Source organism: Sarcophilus harrisii, chromosome 2 (genome assembly GCF_902635505.1).
Source record: "Sarcophilus harrisii chromosome 2, mSarHar1.11, whole genome shotgun sequence".
Taxonomy (NCBI): Eukaryota; Metazoa; Chordata; class Mammalia; order Dasyuromorphia; family Dasyuridae; genus Sarcophilus; species Sarcophilus harrisii.
In genome coordinates, this window is record NC_045427.1 from 249,119,029 (window position 1) to 249,134,639 (window position 15,611).

General features: G+C 37.3%; 1 protein-coding gene across 5 annotated transcripts in view; it reads right to left on the bottom strand.

The window, feature by feature from the left end:
* The window catches only part of TRAF2 (TNF receptor associated factor 2), a 66,298-nt gene extending 52,863 nt beyond the window's left edge, over positions 1–13,435 (bottom strand). For 2 of the 5 annotated variants that reach the window (XM_031951968.1, XM_031951965.1), the window contains exons 1-2: positions 13,220–13,433; positions 12,939–13,095 (exon numbers count right to left, since the gene is read on the bottom strand). In XM_031951968.1, the coding sequence (XP_031807828.1) occupies positions 12,939–13,095; positions 13,220–13,359 (297 nt within the window). In that variant the 5' untranslated portion in view covers positions 13,360–13,433. Of the gene's footprint in view, positions 1–6,582; positions 6,602–6,707; positions 6,909–12,938; positions 13,096–13,219 lie in introns of those variants that run through there. The other 3 variants (XR_004231937.1, XM_031951967.1, XM_031951969.1) reach the window with 3 other exon arrangements.
* Between the last annotated feature and the right edge of the window lie 2,176 nt (positions 13,436–15,611).

Sequence of the window (15,611 nt, forward strand, 5' to 3'; positions counted from 1 at the left end):
AATTTAATCAGTTTGTGTAACACTTCCATAATATAAGTCATAGGTAGTTTTTATCCTGACTTCATAACAAAGGAAGCAGGAACAGGAACCAGACCTAACTCTTCAAGTTATAGTTTAATAGACTAACTTTGGATATTGTTATAATACTCCTACAAAATAAGCTACAGGAAGGTTTGAACTTCATTTTAGCATAAAGAACAAAAGGTAGACCTACGTTTAAAAAAAAGAATAGAAAAGAAAAAATTAAATAATTGATAATGCAATTAGTACTCTTAGGAAAAAAATTCTCTACCAAAAAAAAAAAAAAAGACACCAAATTCCTATGTGTGTGTGTGTGTGTGTGTGTGTGTGAGTGTGAAAATAATATCCATTTCAATGTTCCAGTCCCAACTAAAATCCCATCTTCTTAATAATGTAAATCCCATCTTAATTCTAGTATTTTCCTCCCTTATTTACTTCCTATTTATTCTGTATAGAGCTGTTTATTAGACTGTGAGCTTCTTGAGGGCAGGAACTGGCTTTGGCCTCTTTTTGAATCTACAATGTTTTTTACACAGTGCCTGATAATCCATAAATGCTCAAGGATGAATGGTACTCATATTTATTTTAGGAATATTTTAAAATATTATTTTAAAAATAAAAGAACAATATATGCCATACTAAATTCCTGTTGGATCACAGAATTAAGGACAAGAAAATGAATTATAAAATGTTGGGAAAAAAGGAAATAATGTATTTATTTTATTTCAACTGAGAACAGATATAAATTATTAAATAAGTGGAAGAAATTGTCTTTCACTACAAAAAAAAAGAAAAGTTAAAATATTTGCAACAAATTTAACAGGTAAATATTAACATATATTTATAAAGTCTAATTATAAATATTCAAAAGTAGTGCCTTTTCCCCACTAGATGGTCAAAAAATATGAACATAAACAATACTATTAATTCCACTAATAATCAGAAAAATTTTAAATTCTATCCCTCTCCCCCACATCCAGCTTCAAGACAATTTTTTAAACTGTTTAATTTAAATTAAACTGTTTAAACTATTAAATTTTTAACACAGTATTCTGTAGCTAGATAGCAGAGTAGACTACCCTAGATCTGGAGCCAGGAAGGCCGCAAGTCCAAGTCCAAGTCCAGCCTCAGAGCAAATGACTTAACTTCTATCTACCTCCTCAATTGTGAAATGGGAACATGGCAGTTCCATCTCAGGATCTTTGTGTGAAAATCAAAATAGATAACATTCGCAAAGTATTTAGCATAGCACCTACTACATAGCAGGCACTATATGTGCTAGTTATTATGATCATTATCATCACTACCTAGGCAGCTATTCACTAGGAGACCAAGGCTTAGTTGAGTGGCACCTGTTAACTAGCCATCTCCCTCCCACTCCCCAATCTCACGATCAAAAAACAACAATCAAATCAATATTATTGCTGTTGCTTAATTAATTTATGTAATAATCCACTGGTCTTTATCTATACTCACAATTCCTGGGACTGCGTAAACCAAGTGATCATCTCTCTTTATCCCTCTAGAAGGAGGCTCCAGAAGGAGGGCATGTTTGTTTTAACTTTTGTATTTATATCACCAATACTCAATACATAATAGGTTATTAATAATTTATTATTATTTTCATAACCATCAAATTAGAAAAAAAGAGTGATAAAACAATGTTGGCAAAGTTTAGTACACTCATATTGGGTGGTGGAATTGAAGACTTGGAAGAACTTTTTAGGAGAGCAATCTGGTAGTATACAGGAGTCCCCCCAAAAAAACATACCCTTTGACCCAATAATCCTTAATAGCTTTGTGACTATAGAGAGTCATTTGATTTCTTTGCACTTCAATTTGTTCATCTATAAAATGAGGAGTCTTTAGCTCACAGGACAGTCACAGGACAAAAAATACAATATACATCAATTGCTTTGCAAATCTAAAAGCACTTATGGATGCTATTATTAGAAAGTTCCTTGCAAACAGAATTGTTTGATTACTTTTACTTGTATTTCCAATGCTTGGAATATAGTAGGTGCTAATTTTATCTATTGATTATTTTGTTATAAAAATAATGCCCCAATACAGAAATGAATAAAGGGCAACAGAGGAAGCACTATTCAATTCAAACATTCATTAAGGACCTGCTTATGTGTAAGCTATTCTGGAACAAATAGAGACATATCCAGTGTACAGAAATCAAATTTTAAGTATTAATAGATGCAAATGTATATTCATTTAATTTATTGTATATAGTTCAACCCAAAAATTATTTAATTTTAAAGGGAGGGACACCTTTCATTCATTCAACAAATATTTTGAGCAGATAATACTAATTCAAGGAAGTATTGTGCAATTCAAAGAGAGATTCTGCCCTCATGAAGCTTACCATATATCACATACCCCAATTCATTCCAATTTATGTTCATTATACAAAATTCATTCTTCTGAATACTAAATAGTTCAATGACTAAAACACTATTAAAATTATTTTTATAAATAATTTTGAATTTTAAAGATTTTCTTTAAGATACCAAGTTTTGAAAACATTAAAAAAAAAAAAAAAAAAAAAAACCATGCTGGTTGCAGCATGAAAACATGATTTTTTCCCACCTACGTCAATCTTTTTAGTGGTAAGAAATTTTTACAATGATATGTTTTCAAATACAACTCATATTAGGCATTTGAGTCAAGAGCCAGGAATATACTACAGCATACTTCTGCCCATAATTGACACAGGTGTTGCATATTATGATCAATAACTGGCTGTCCAATACTTCACTAAATAACACAAAATATCACTTAATAATAACCTAGATCTTATAAGGACAGTATGAAAGGGATTTTAAAGAGAGCTTTTCATCAACTATGGCAAAAAGATGCAATCTTTACAACTATCTTCTTTACATTCTCAAAAACTGACCAGGTTGTTCCATTTAATTATGTTATAATTTTTATCAAAACATCATTCAAATGTCATAATTTTCAGGAACAGCATTCTTCCACTAAATTGAAACTCAAAACAGTGAAAAAAGAATAAAGAAATATATCTCCTCTTTTCCTTTGAGAGGTATAAGACTATGGAGGAAGAAGCAAAAACAGACTAAACTGGAAATTCCCTCATTTTAAAGATAAGGAAACTGAGGTTCAGGGAGGTAAAATGACAAGCCTAAAATCACAGTGTATCAAAAGCAGAATTGGAACACAAGTGCTATATCACTGGGTTTTGCTTAAATGTTTTTCTTTCTTACAGGAGAAAGCTATCAAGGAAGGAGTAGTACAGGAATATATCTAAGAGGCAGCTAGGTGGTGGCATAGTGGATAGAGCACCAGCCTTTAAGTCAGGAGGCCTGAGTCAAATCTGGTCTCAGACACTTAATACTTCCTAGCTGTGGGACCCTGAGCAAGTCATTTAACCCCATTTGCCTCAGAAAAAGAGGGGGGAAAAAGGAATATATCTAGAAATAAAGACAAAAGGTACTGAAATATATTTTTAAAATTTTGCGTAGTAACATGGAGAACAATAATTTTTACAGCAATCTCTTCATAAAGATTGCTTAGATATGCAGCAATATGGAGTAGACCGCAAAGTAGAAAAAGTAGATTATGGTTGCGTTATTGTGCTGAAATTACTTACAAAATATATTTTTTATGAGTTGAAAATATGATATTCTCAGAGAAAAATAGTATCTTTTAATTATAAACTATTTTTACCCCTTAAATTGATTTCACAGTTTATTTTATTCTTACAATAATGCTGTAAGATAATAACACTTAAAAAGTACTTTTAAGTTTTACAATGCACTTTACAAATATCTCCATTTTATACTATCTGAAATGAAGATGCCATTATCCTCATTTTGCAGATGGGAATACTAAGCCATAAAGAGGTTAAATTACTTGCCCAAGATTACACAGCTAGTAAATGAATTTGAACTGGATTTGAACTCAGATCTCCCTGACTCTAGATCCACTGAGCCATTTAGCTGCCTCTGATAGGATAAATAGGTAGAGTAGATAGAGTGCAGGGCCTGGTGTTAGAAATTTGGAAGTATCCTTCTATTACCAGATTACAGATTTAGAGAAGTAAGGAACCTCAAAAATCATCTAACCTCTCATTTAACAGATGAGGAAACTGTGTTCCAGGAAGGACAAAAAACAAACAAACAAACCAAAAAACCATAGCTACAGAGCTGGATGGGCTTTTAATGGCCATTAGTCTGACTAATCCCCTCCCCATCCCTCATGTCTTACTGAGACTTAAAACCACATGTCATTTAAATTTTACCCATTCTTCAAGGTCCAACCCCTATCTATCCTTTAAGTCCTAAGAAGCCTTATTCCTTTTTTTATTTATTTATTTAATAACCTTTTATTTACAGGTTATATGTATGGGTAACTTTACAGCATTAACAATTGCCAAACCTCTTGTTCCAATTTTTCACCTCTTACCCCCCCCTCCCCCACATAGAAGCCTTATTCCAGTCCAGATAGTCCATCCTAAGACGATCATATGAATGTCAGTCAATATCAAACATAGTTTAATATTCAACTATTTAAATTTTTTCCAGTGGCTTATTTTTGATCTCCTAGTAGAATAAAAGTTTCTCAAAAGGCAGTATTATATCTTATATTTTTATATTCCCCAGAGTGCTTTGACTCAGTGTTGGGGATTCATGCAAACTTTTTTTAAAGAGAAAGTTGAAGGAAAAAAGCAAAGAATTACAAATTTTAGAGTTGTAAAAGACTTCAAAAAGTTGACTATGATCTAACCCATATCCAAAAAAGAATCACTGCAACTATACCCTGGAAAGTAGTTAATCAGGCTGTGTAATGAAGACTTTCAGGCAAGGGGAACTGATTAACTCCCCCCAAAAAACCCATTGCACTCTGGAATAACCTTGTTAGAAAGTTTTTTCTTTATAACAAAATTAAAACTTGCCTCTTTAAACTCCAAAAATCCTGACAATAGATCTAGTCTACCTCTTTCCCCCATTTTACAGATAAAGACACTGGAACCCAAATAGTTAAAGTGATTTGTCCCAAATTGCATTTTTATTTAGTGGAAAAGCTATGATTTGAATCCAAATACCACATCCAGTGCTTGTTCTACTATGTGACAGAATGGGTATCAGCTGATGAAACAGTTTGCTCAAAATGGTACAACTTGTGTAATACATGTATGAGACTAGAAACCAGATCAAAGGTTCCAAATAAGGAAAGCCTAATTTCATTCTAATCAGACTTCCATGCCTTGCTATCAAGGCTTTAAGTAAGCCCTGGTAAAAGACAGTGTGCTGTATCTGATTTAGAAAGTTGCCACTTCAGGAAAGACAGAAAAAAAACCCCAAACATTTTGAACTGTTTTTCCAACAGTGATGAGATCACACTCTTGACCGGCGACCCACTAAGATGAAGCTTGCTAGGGAGAGTAGTACATTCTAGTGAATCTGAATGACCCTAAAAGAAACAGAACATGCTCTTAAAGGACAGTGAGCTAGGGACTGGGCATAAAATCTTGATTCTGCCATATGGGAACTATAGTATTGTATGAACTTAAGTAGTGACTTAAAAGTAGTTTCTGGGAGTCTCGTTTCATTGGCTGTAAAATAATAAAAACTATTACTGGGTCTTAAAAGAAGCTAGAACATAATCTTAACGATCATTAAAGATAAAGGAGTCTGAAGTCTTCTGCCATACACTAACTATAGTAGATCAAGTATAGTACCGGAAAACAGTAAAAATATCCCATAGGATCATGGTGAGAATCAAGAGAGAGAAGTTCTTTGTAAAAGCACCAATGTGCATTATAAGAGTTGGGGTTCCTTCCGCCCTATCCTGAACCCCATCATCACTATCAAAAGTAAGGGCTTAAAGAGAATCGGCAGCTCTTGCAGCAAACCCAACACTTCAGGCCTGTCCGCACACAGGTCCGCAATCTTTGGAACACTTGGACAGGGATGTGGGCCACATGACGCCGGGGAATCCATTCATGGACTACACGGATGAAACAATCACAAAAACAAAAAGCTGGCTTTCAGTTTCGGGCCGATTCCCAGGGCAAAGTCCCTCCGGGGTGGGGAGGGACCCGGGAGAGGGGCCCCAGGGGCCTTCCCCGCTTTGCAGAGCTCCTCTCCTCCGCGGAGAATCATGTCAAGGGCTCCTAGCGAAGCGCTTCCTGTCAAGCCCCGATCCTGGGGAAGAGCTGGAAATTCCCCTCCACCGGGTCCTTCCCCACCCCCACCCCCCCCCGCCGACTTCCTCTCTCCAGGACGCGATGCAAATAAGGGCACAACAGAGTTTGGAAATCTCGGTTTCCCCCCGCCTCCCTACCCCCCACGCTGGCCTCCCCATACCTTTCCCACCCCCGGCCCAATATCCGCCAGGGGGAGGGTCCGCCTGGGCGGCGCGAGCAGCACGAGAAGGCCGAGGAGCGCGCCCCGGCCCAGGCCGGCCTGCCCCACGGAGAGGTGCGAGAGGGCCCGAGGACCCTTCCCGAAGGGCCCCGGGAGTTCCCCCACTCCCTTCCCCGGACGCCTGAGGAGGGGACGCAGAGACCGGGCCCCCAGCTCTCACCCCGTCCGCCCCCTGCAGGCATGGCTCCGGCCACTGCCGCTTCCCTCGGCCGGGCTGAACGTAACGCTCTCCCCGTCTCCCCTCCCGCTCCAGGCTTCAGCGGCCCCAAACCGCCTACAACTCACCCCAACGGCCGATCGCCCCGGAACTGGAGCCTGAGTCGCCGCCGCCGCCGCCGCCGGCCCCACCCCCCTACTCCCGGCAGTGACTGACAGGCAGGAGGAGGGCCCAGGAGGCGGCCGCGGCGGCGATAGGGGGGACCCTCGGGGAAGAACGGAGCTGGGGGTGGGGGAAAGCCGGGGAAGAACGGAGCGAGGGGCGGGGGGAAATGGAGAGCCGCAGCCGCCGCTCATTGGCTGGCTGGGCGGCGACCGTTATTACTTAAGTCGGCCGCCCGCCTTTTCCGAGCTGGCCTGGGGTCCTCCCCCCCCCCCCCGGAGTGGGGGGGTGAGAGCGAGGCTCCTCGTGGGGCTCGCCTGTGGCTTACAGGAATAACTCCCCTTGAGGAGTAGCCCGAGTTTAGCCGAGAGGTTCCGCCTTGCTCGGCTATCCCGGTCCGCGCTGGAAACCCTTCCTATCTCCATTACTTATTCTTTAAAGAATTAGCATTTTTTCCACCAAATTGAAAGCAAATGGTGTAATTGCAAAGGCGAGTCTTGGACCTTAGGGAACAAATGAAGAAAAACGCCCCTCTTCTTTTCCTTGAAGTCGTGAGATACTAGGGATAATATACACAGGGGCCCATTGATAGGGGGCAGGGCCTTCGCATAAAATTCCTAAATGGGCCCACCCCTCCCCAGGCTTGAGGGTCAAGGGCATCACTTTCTCTTTAGTCTGACCCAGCCGGAAGAAATTTGATACCATCCCAGCCTTACTGAAAACTATACTGGAATTTGAAATTTTTCCCAGATCTCTCCTTTTCCCTTAATATCTTCTCCCTTCTATCAATTATTATTTTCTCCATTAAACTGTAAACTGCTTATAAGCAAGGTCTGCTTTTTAAAACAACAACTCCTTTCTCCATGCAGGGCATCCAGTAGGTGCTTAATAAATGTTGAATTGAGATGGGGATCCTGAGGCCCCCAAAAAGGTGTTTTTTAAAACTGATGACACGTCTTCCTGGCCTTCAGGATCTTACATTAAAACTAATTAGCTTAAAACATCACTCCTTGCCCCCAGAACATGCTGGTGTGAAATAAGCCACTGTTTCCAAAAACCAGAAGCAGGTAACCTCAAATCCAAATAATCACCTTATATATTTCACATAATTCTCCTCAAAGGATAGCAAAGATAAGTGTTCTAATAGAATGTTTTATATCAGAAAGTTCTTGAAAGGAATAAAAATGAGGGACAGTGAAACTTAAGGTCCAGAAAATACCCTGAATTTGACAGCTTTTCAAAATCATCTCTTTAAAGTGAATTCCCCTAATTCTGCACCTAGCTAAATTTATCAGTCTTTGAGATTAAGATTTTAATGTTCTGAAACAATACAGAAGAAATTAAATATAAATATCTTAAGCTAATGTTCCTTTACCATGAATATTCTAGCACCTTCCAAAGAATGTTATGCTATAAGGGATCTCTAAATTATTTGAAAATTATTTTTGAAAGCTTAACCAGTTAAGAGCTCCTCTGGTATAGGTCTATATGAAAGACACAGTACCTGATATCAAGGTACTAGAAAGCAAAAACATATCTGGAAGAAATAGCTAGACCTAAAGCTGAATTGTCTAATTTAAATAGGAAAAAGCTAGGAATCTGGAGTTCTGGGATTCTTAAACCCAGGGTCCCAGTAACTGCTTAGGTGACCTATATTCTCTTATTTGCCTCCTTTGTTTAATGAGAGTATTTCATGGAATTGGTGGGATTTTTCCCTGTAGGGAGACAGGTGGAAAGAGAAAGAGGAAATCTGGACTCATAATTTCATCAAGAAAAGCAGTTCCTCATATAGAAACTCCTAGAAAAACCAAGGCATTTCAGCAAAGAAATTTCCTTGAAATTTAGTGTTACATAGCTGCTGGGACATCATGAGAGTTTGAGTGACTGGCCTATGGCCTTCCAACTAATATGTGTCTTGGGGGTAGCATTTGAACCCTATTCTTGTCAACACCTTTATTGCCTCTTAACAAAGTTATTATGAGAATAAAATTACATCAATAGATTTGAAAGTTAAAATGAGGCAGTTGTAGTTTGAACCCTAAATTCCCATTCAACTTTAACATTCTTTGATTCTAGATGGCTATAAGGATGTTACATAATTAGTTAAAATAACCCAAACCAAACACCCTAAATAATAAAGAGTTAGAATTATCCTTAGATACATTTTACTTAGAGTAGAAATCTCTCTAAGACCATGCATGCCATTTCTACAACAAATCAAGACCTTTCGGATTGCTAATGAAGACTGGTCTCAGTTATAGTTATAATTAAATTAGACATACCTGAAAAAGGAGGCTTTAAAATGGAAATTTTTTCCAAAACCAATGATTGGAAATAGTCAAAGATTCTTCCCCAGAACTTTACTTTAAACCAAATAAATAACTTAACTATCAAGCATCTTCTGCTATTCTATAGAATTTCAAAGACGTGACAATCCCAAATGATGTTGTTAATACACTATCAGACAATAGGAAGCCTATGTAGACTAGAATATGAGGAAGTTGTTCAACCTTATGTCATTCAATTTCTAAGGAATTACAGTAAAATTGCAGACTCAACCACTTCCACCCCCTTTTTAAAATTTGAATAATTTTGAATAAACTGCTGAAATTTACTTTTAAGAAGGGACAGGGAAAAGGCACTGGTATATTCTAAGAGAAATGACTCAGACACTATTGTGTGACCATAAGCAAGTGACATAGATAATGTCTCTAGACTAAAGTTTTAACATTTGTAAAATAAGTGGGTAGGACTGGATAATCTCTGAGGTCCCTTCTAACAAGGTTATTTGTTGAACAAATTCATTATCTTTTAAAGAAAAGTCAACATAGTCTAATAGATTAAGAGATAAAGGCAGAACTAGGGAGGCCAGAGTTCAAATCTAGCTTCTTAGCATTATCCTGGACAAATCACTATCTCCCCAAAAGGCTTTCAAACTATGCATACCCTTTGATCCAACAGTGTCTCTACTGGGTTTGTATTCCAAGGAGATCATAAAAAAGGGAAAAGGACCCACATGTGCAAAAATATTTGTAGCAGCCCTTTTTATTATGGCAAAGAAATAAATAGAAACTGAGTGGATCATTTGCGGAATGACTGAATAAATTATGGTATATAAATGTAATGGAATATTATTATTCTGTAAGAAACAATCAGCAGGATGATTTCAGAAAAGCCGAAAGACTTACATGAACTGATGCTAAGTGAAGTGAGTAGAACCAAAAGAATATTGTACACAACAGCAACAAGATTATGTGATGAACTTGGCCCTTTTCAACAATGAGGTTACTCAGGCCAATTACAATAGACTTGTGATGGAGAGAGCCATCTGTGTTCATAGAGAGGACAATTGGAATTGAATGTGGATTACAACATAGCATTTTCATCTTTTTTTGTTATTGTAGTTTACTTTTTTTTTTCTCTCCTCTCATTTTTTTTCTTTTTGATCTGATTTTTCTCATGCAGCATGATAAATGTGGAAATATATTCAGAAAAATTGCACATCTTTAACTAATAATTGCATTAGTTGCTGTCTAGGGAAGAAAGGAAGAAAAGGGAGGAGAAGGGAGGGAGGGAGAAAAATATGGAAAACAAGGTTTTGCAAGAGTGAATGTTGAACACTATGTTTGGATGTATTTTGAAAACTAAAAAGCTATTATAAAAAAAATTAAAATTAACCTGAAAAAAAGCCCCCAAATACTTTATCTCTAGAGACTGTAGGCAGTTCTCTCAACCTATAAATTACAGAGAAGCAGATTGCTGACCTACCTATCTTGGTAAAAAGAACTCCACAGGGGAGTTCCCTGTACCATTGAAATCAAAGTTCCAGTCCCTGTTCTTAAAGAAAATAAAGATTTTAAAAACACTTCAAAAGTATCATTTACATACAATCCAGTTTTAGTAACTAAATCCTTTTGTAAAATTTCCTATCAAAATTATTTGACAAAAAATTAAGCCTAATACTTTTTTTAAATAATCCTATATTCTTAAAAGAAAAGGAATTGAATTTATTTTAAATTTTTCTTTAAATTAATTTTCCTACTGAATGGATGTCCATCAGTTGGAGAATGGCTGAATAAATTGTGGTATATGAATATTATGGAATATTACTGTTCTGTAAGAAATGACCAACAGGATGATTTCAGAAAGGCCTGGAGAGACTTACACGAACTGATGCTGAGTGAAATGAGCAGGACCAGGAGATCATTATATACTTCAACAACAATACTATATGATGACCAGTTCTGATGGACCAGGCCATCCTCAGCAACGAGATCAACCAAATCATTTCCAGTGGAGCAGTAATGAACTGAACCAGCTACGCCCAGAAAAAGAACTCTGGGAGATGACAAAAAAACATTACATTGAATTCCCAATCCCTATATTTATGCACACCTGCATTTTTGATTTCCTTCACAAGCTAATTGTACAATATTTCAGAGTCTGATTCTTTTTGTACAGCAAAATAACGTTTTGGTCATGTATACTTATTGTGTATCTAATTTATATTTTAATATATTTAACATCTACTGGTCATCCTGCCATCTAGGGGAGGGGGTGGGGGGGGTAAGAGGTGAAAAATTGGAACAAGAGGTTTGGCAATTGTTAATGCTGTAAAGTTACCCATGAATATATCCTGTAAATAAAAGGCTATTAAATAAAATAAAAAAAATTAATTTTCCTCTTTCTTCTCCTTTCATCTCCAGTGAGGGATGTTTTATGCAATAATTTCAAAAGAACAGTAAAATCAGAAATAATGAAGGGAATGATGTTCCCTAAAGAGATAGCTAGTTGGTTCAGTGAATAGAACTCTGGGCCCAGAGTCAGGAAGACCTATGTTCAATTTTGGCCTTAGATCCTTACTAGCTTTGTGACTCTGGGCAAATTATTTAATCTCTTCCTCAGTTTTCTCAACTGTAAAAGGGGAATGTTAAGAGCATCTATTTCCCAAAGCTCTTGAGAATCAAATGAGATAATATTTGTAAAGTGTTTTGTACACTGTCTAGTACTTAGTGATTGCTTAGAAAAAGTTTCTTCAAGTTATTTTTTGAATCCTCAGAAATAACATTAATTGAACTTGAAATTAGAAAATAGCTGTATTCAAATCCCCCCCAATCCTATAATGCATATAAAGTGCCTTACAAGTTTTAAAGTGCTACTTACATATATCTTAGCTGTTTTATACTATTTTCTATGTATTTGGTCCCACTCTTATTATGCTGCTTATTACATACTACACAGTTGAAATTGTGTAATTCCATATTTCTCAATACAAATACCAGCATAATGCCATTGCAACATTCATGATCAACTTCTTGGCTTGGATAAACTATGCTTTCCCCTATATCACTGAACTCTGAATGTTCCTTTCATAGACTGTCTATGCATACCTATTCTAAATCTAAACTTGATATAGAGACCATCCAAGATTAATTTCCAGCATCTAATACGAGCCTCCTTCTTTCTGGCAGAAACTTCTAGCTTCTCTTATCTTTTTTCTCTTTTTGTTACTGATTAAACTTAGCCTTTTCAAAAACTGACCTCCATCCTTGCCCAGTTCATCAATGTCTCTACTACCAAAGGAATTTTATCCACTGCTATAATCGATCAACCAAAATAACAGTTTTTTTACTTTCTACCTCATTGTCTTCCACAATAAAAAAAAGAAGAGCTCAGAATGTAAGAATGATTAAATTGTTTAATATAAAAATATTTCCTTTCCATAAAATAAAATATGTATGGGGAGAAATAAGACTTAAATTATAAAAGGGATGGACAAAATTATTTCTTTTAATAAATCACTACAAATATATTCTCTTACAGAATTAGGCACAAAACTACCAGATGGTTTGATGACAATGGTTTCACAGTTAGAAACCTTGAGACATTTTATCTTTGTCCCATAGCTCCTCATTTCAGAGCAAACCAAACCACTCTTCACACTCTCAGAAAAGTTATACAGATAGGGGATCTCCCAGCTTTTCAACCTTGAAATGAATCTAGGGGTTTCCCTCATTTAGGTCACATACACTCATTCTCGGAAGAAGCAGCCAGTTACACAGTCCTGGAAATCCTTATCTCCAATTTTACTATCATTGTCATCCAAAGGGCAACTCCACAGCCTTAACTAGCTAGGGGTCCCTTTGAATAAAAGAAGAATTTTTTTTTTTTTCTGTTACTACCCTAGTAGTGCTTACCTGATCCAGAACTGGACTGACAGGTCCAGTATCAGAGACTACCTGTTCAGGGTCTTGTCCAGAAGTCAGAGAAACTTTTGCTGCATTTTGTCCATGTCCCATTGATATCAGGCTCCAGGGAGTATCAGGCTGTCTCTGCTCACCCGAGGAAAATGTTCTGAGGAGAAGAAAAGAAATAATAAGCCGATATACTCAAACTTTAAAAACTTCTACTAGCCAGTTTTGAAACCCCGAATAGATCATTAGCCATCAAAGAAATATGTTACAATTCCATATGTTACCTGTTGTTGAAAAATAATCTCCCCATTGTTACAGACGGAGAAACTGAGGAACAGAGGGGAGCAGTGACTCCACCAAGATCATGCAAGAGATTAGTAGCAGAGTTGGGAAGATGACCCAGGAGCCCAGAATCAAGGTCCATGCTAACTCTGGGGAGAATTGTGACACACCCACAGAATTAGCACTCCTTGTCTTCCTCCTTAGTAGCCTATGAAGTCAGTGGAGTGGTTGAGGCTTGTAGAAGTTAAAAGCCCAGACTCAATTCTGACGTCATGTTACTTTAGCACACTGGGAGGGGCTGTTACCAGCTTAAAAAAGAGGGTGACTCATTACAAGTCCCAGAACAGTCTGATTCTCAGTTATCTTTCTCTCTCCCTTCCTTTTTTCTTCTCTCTCTCTCTCTCCCCCCTCCCCCTTTTTCTCTCTCCCCACCCTCTTTCTTTTTTAACGGAAAAGAAAGTAAAACTTGCCTTGCCAAAACCTGACAGGGAAATTTCAGATTTTGAATAGCAAATGAAAATCATAAACTGCATGTCTCACTTGTTGAACAGGCTTAGAAAAACAGCTTTTTTGAACTTGAAATAAGAACAAAATATTGAAGTGAATCAAAAAAGCTCTGAGAGGCATAGTGAGAATGAATAGCTTAATTATTGACATTTCAAACACTAATTCCAGCCCTTATCAATCATGTTCTTTAAAGAAAGTCATTGATGTGATATTCTGATTTTTTTTTTTTTAAATAAGCATGCTGTATTGAAGATCTGGATGTTTGAGTATGTTTCCTACAACAAGAAAAATTGTTATGACAGGTTTCCAAGGGTTGTTTTCCCATCTAGAAGATGACATCATTTAGGGAGATACTAGAGAAATAAATAGTGAGAGATCTACAAGGACCAATCATCAGAAATATCTATCCAAAAAAAAAAAAATAAATCAAATGGGGTCCAAGGTATGTGTAATGATAGGCAAAGATCTGTGTATGCATAGAGTTTCTTATTTGGCTTTTCTCCATGTGGAGGACTCTAAAAAATCTGCTTCTCAAAGAATTATGATGATACAGAATGGAAGTGCCTTATAGAAACGCTGGAACATATGGAGACCCCTACAAAAAATAGTGTAAATACTTTGGTCCACTCAAATGGGACCAGGAAACTATTTCTCTCCTTCAGAATTCTAGAGAAAATGCCTTAAGGAATTGAAATATATCTTCTCTATTGCCATTGACTTAAACCCTCGCTTATGTTGCCCCCATTTAAGTGTCTATGGTACCATCTCTGTTCCATTTAATGCCTGAAGCTCAAACCAAAGGGATATTTACTTCAAAGATATAACAAGAATAATGTATAAATATTTTCCCTGATATCCTTAAGGCTATAAACTCTTCTACTATACCATTTCAATATCTAAGAAGAATGGATTTGACCTAGCTCAGTTTCTATAAAACATTTGTTATTATTGTTTAGTCATTTTGTGACCCCATTTAGGTTTGTTTGATTTTTTGGCAGAGATACTGAAATAATTTGCTATTTCCTTCTCTAGCTTATTTTACTGAGAAGAAACTGAAGCAAACAGGCTGAGTGATTGCCCAGGATCACACAACTGTAAAAGTGTCTGAAGATAGATTTGAATTTAAGAAGATGATTCTGGCACTCTATCTCCTGTACCACCCAGCTGCCCCTTCTACATAGCATAGCTCCCACCAAGTTCATAAACAAGTTCAGCATTACTGCTGCAAGAATTCTGAAACAATCAGAAGATTATACCTTTCCCCTCAGGACATCAGTGTTTCACTGACTACAAAACCAGATTAGAATGATGCATACACAAGAGAGAGGTTCTATTTTCTTAATATCTCAATATTTCATTGGCTGTGGAAAAAACTGAAACTTGAGGATATTTTAGTCACATGTAGATCTTCCTCACAAGGTCAGAGGTTCTATTGCCTTTATCTATCACTGAGAGCAAAGGTTAGTCAATGAGATCCCTAAAAGAATAAAGAAGAGTCTGTGACAGCCTGGCAGGTCTTTTTGAATATCTCTACAGCCAAAGAGACACTTCTTTATCACCTAGTTGGCCAATCAGAACTCTACAGTCTTTCCAAGTCATTTCCATTCTTTATTATCATTAGTCTACTGAACATAGGCTCCTACATGGCAAAATGCTACCTGAGGGATTTTTTTGTTATGCTAGACTTCCATTACATCTAATAGCATCAACTACTGGGGGGGAGAAGGGGAGACAGAGAGAGGGAGAGGCAGAGAGAAAGAAGGAGAGAGGGAGAGAGAGAGACAGAGTGGGAGGGAGGGAAGGAGAGAGACAGAGAGAGAAAGGAGAGAGGGAGAGAGAAAGAGAGGGAGGGAGAGAGGGAGAGGGAAGGAAGGAGAGAGACAAAGA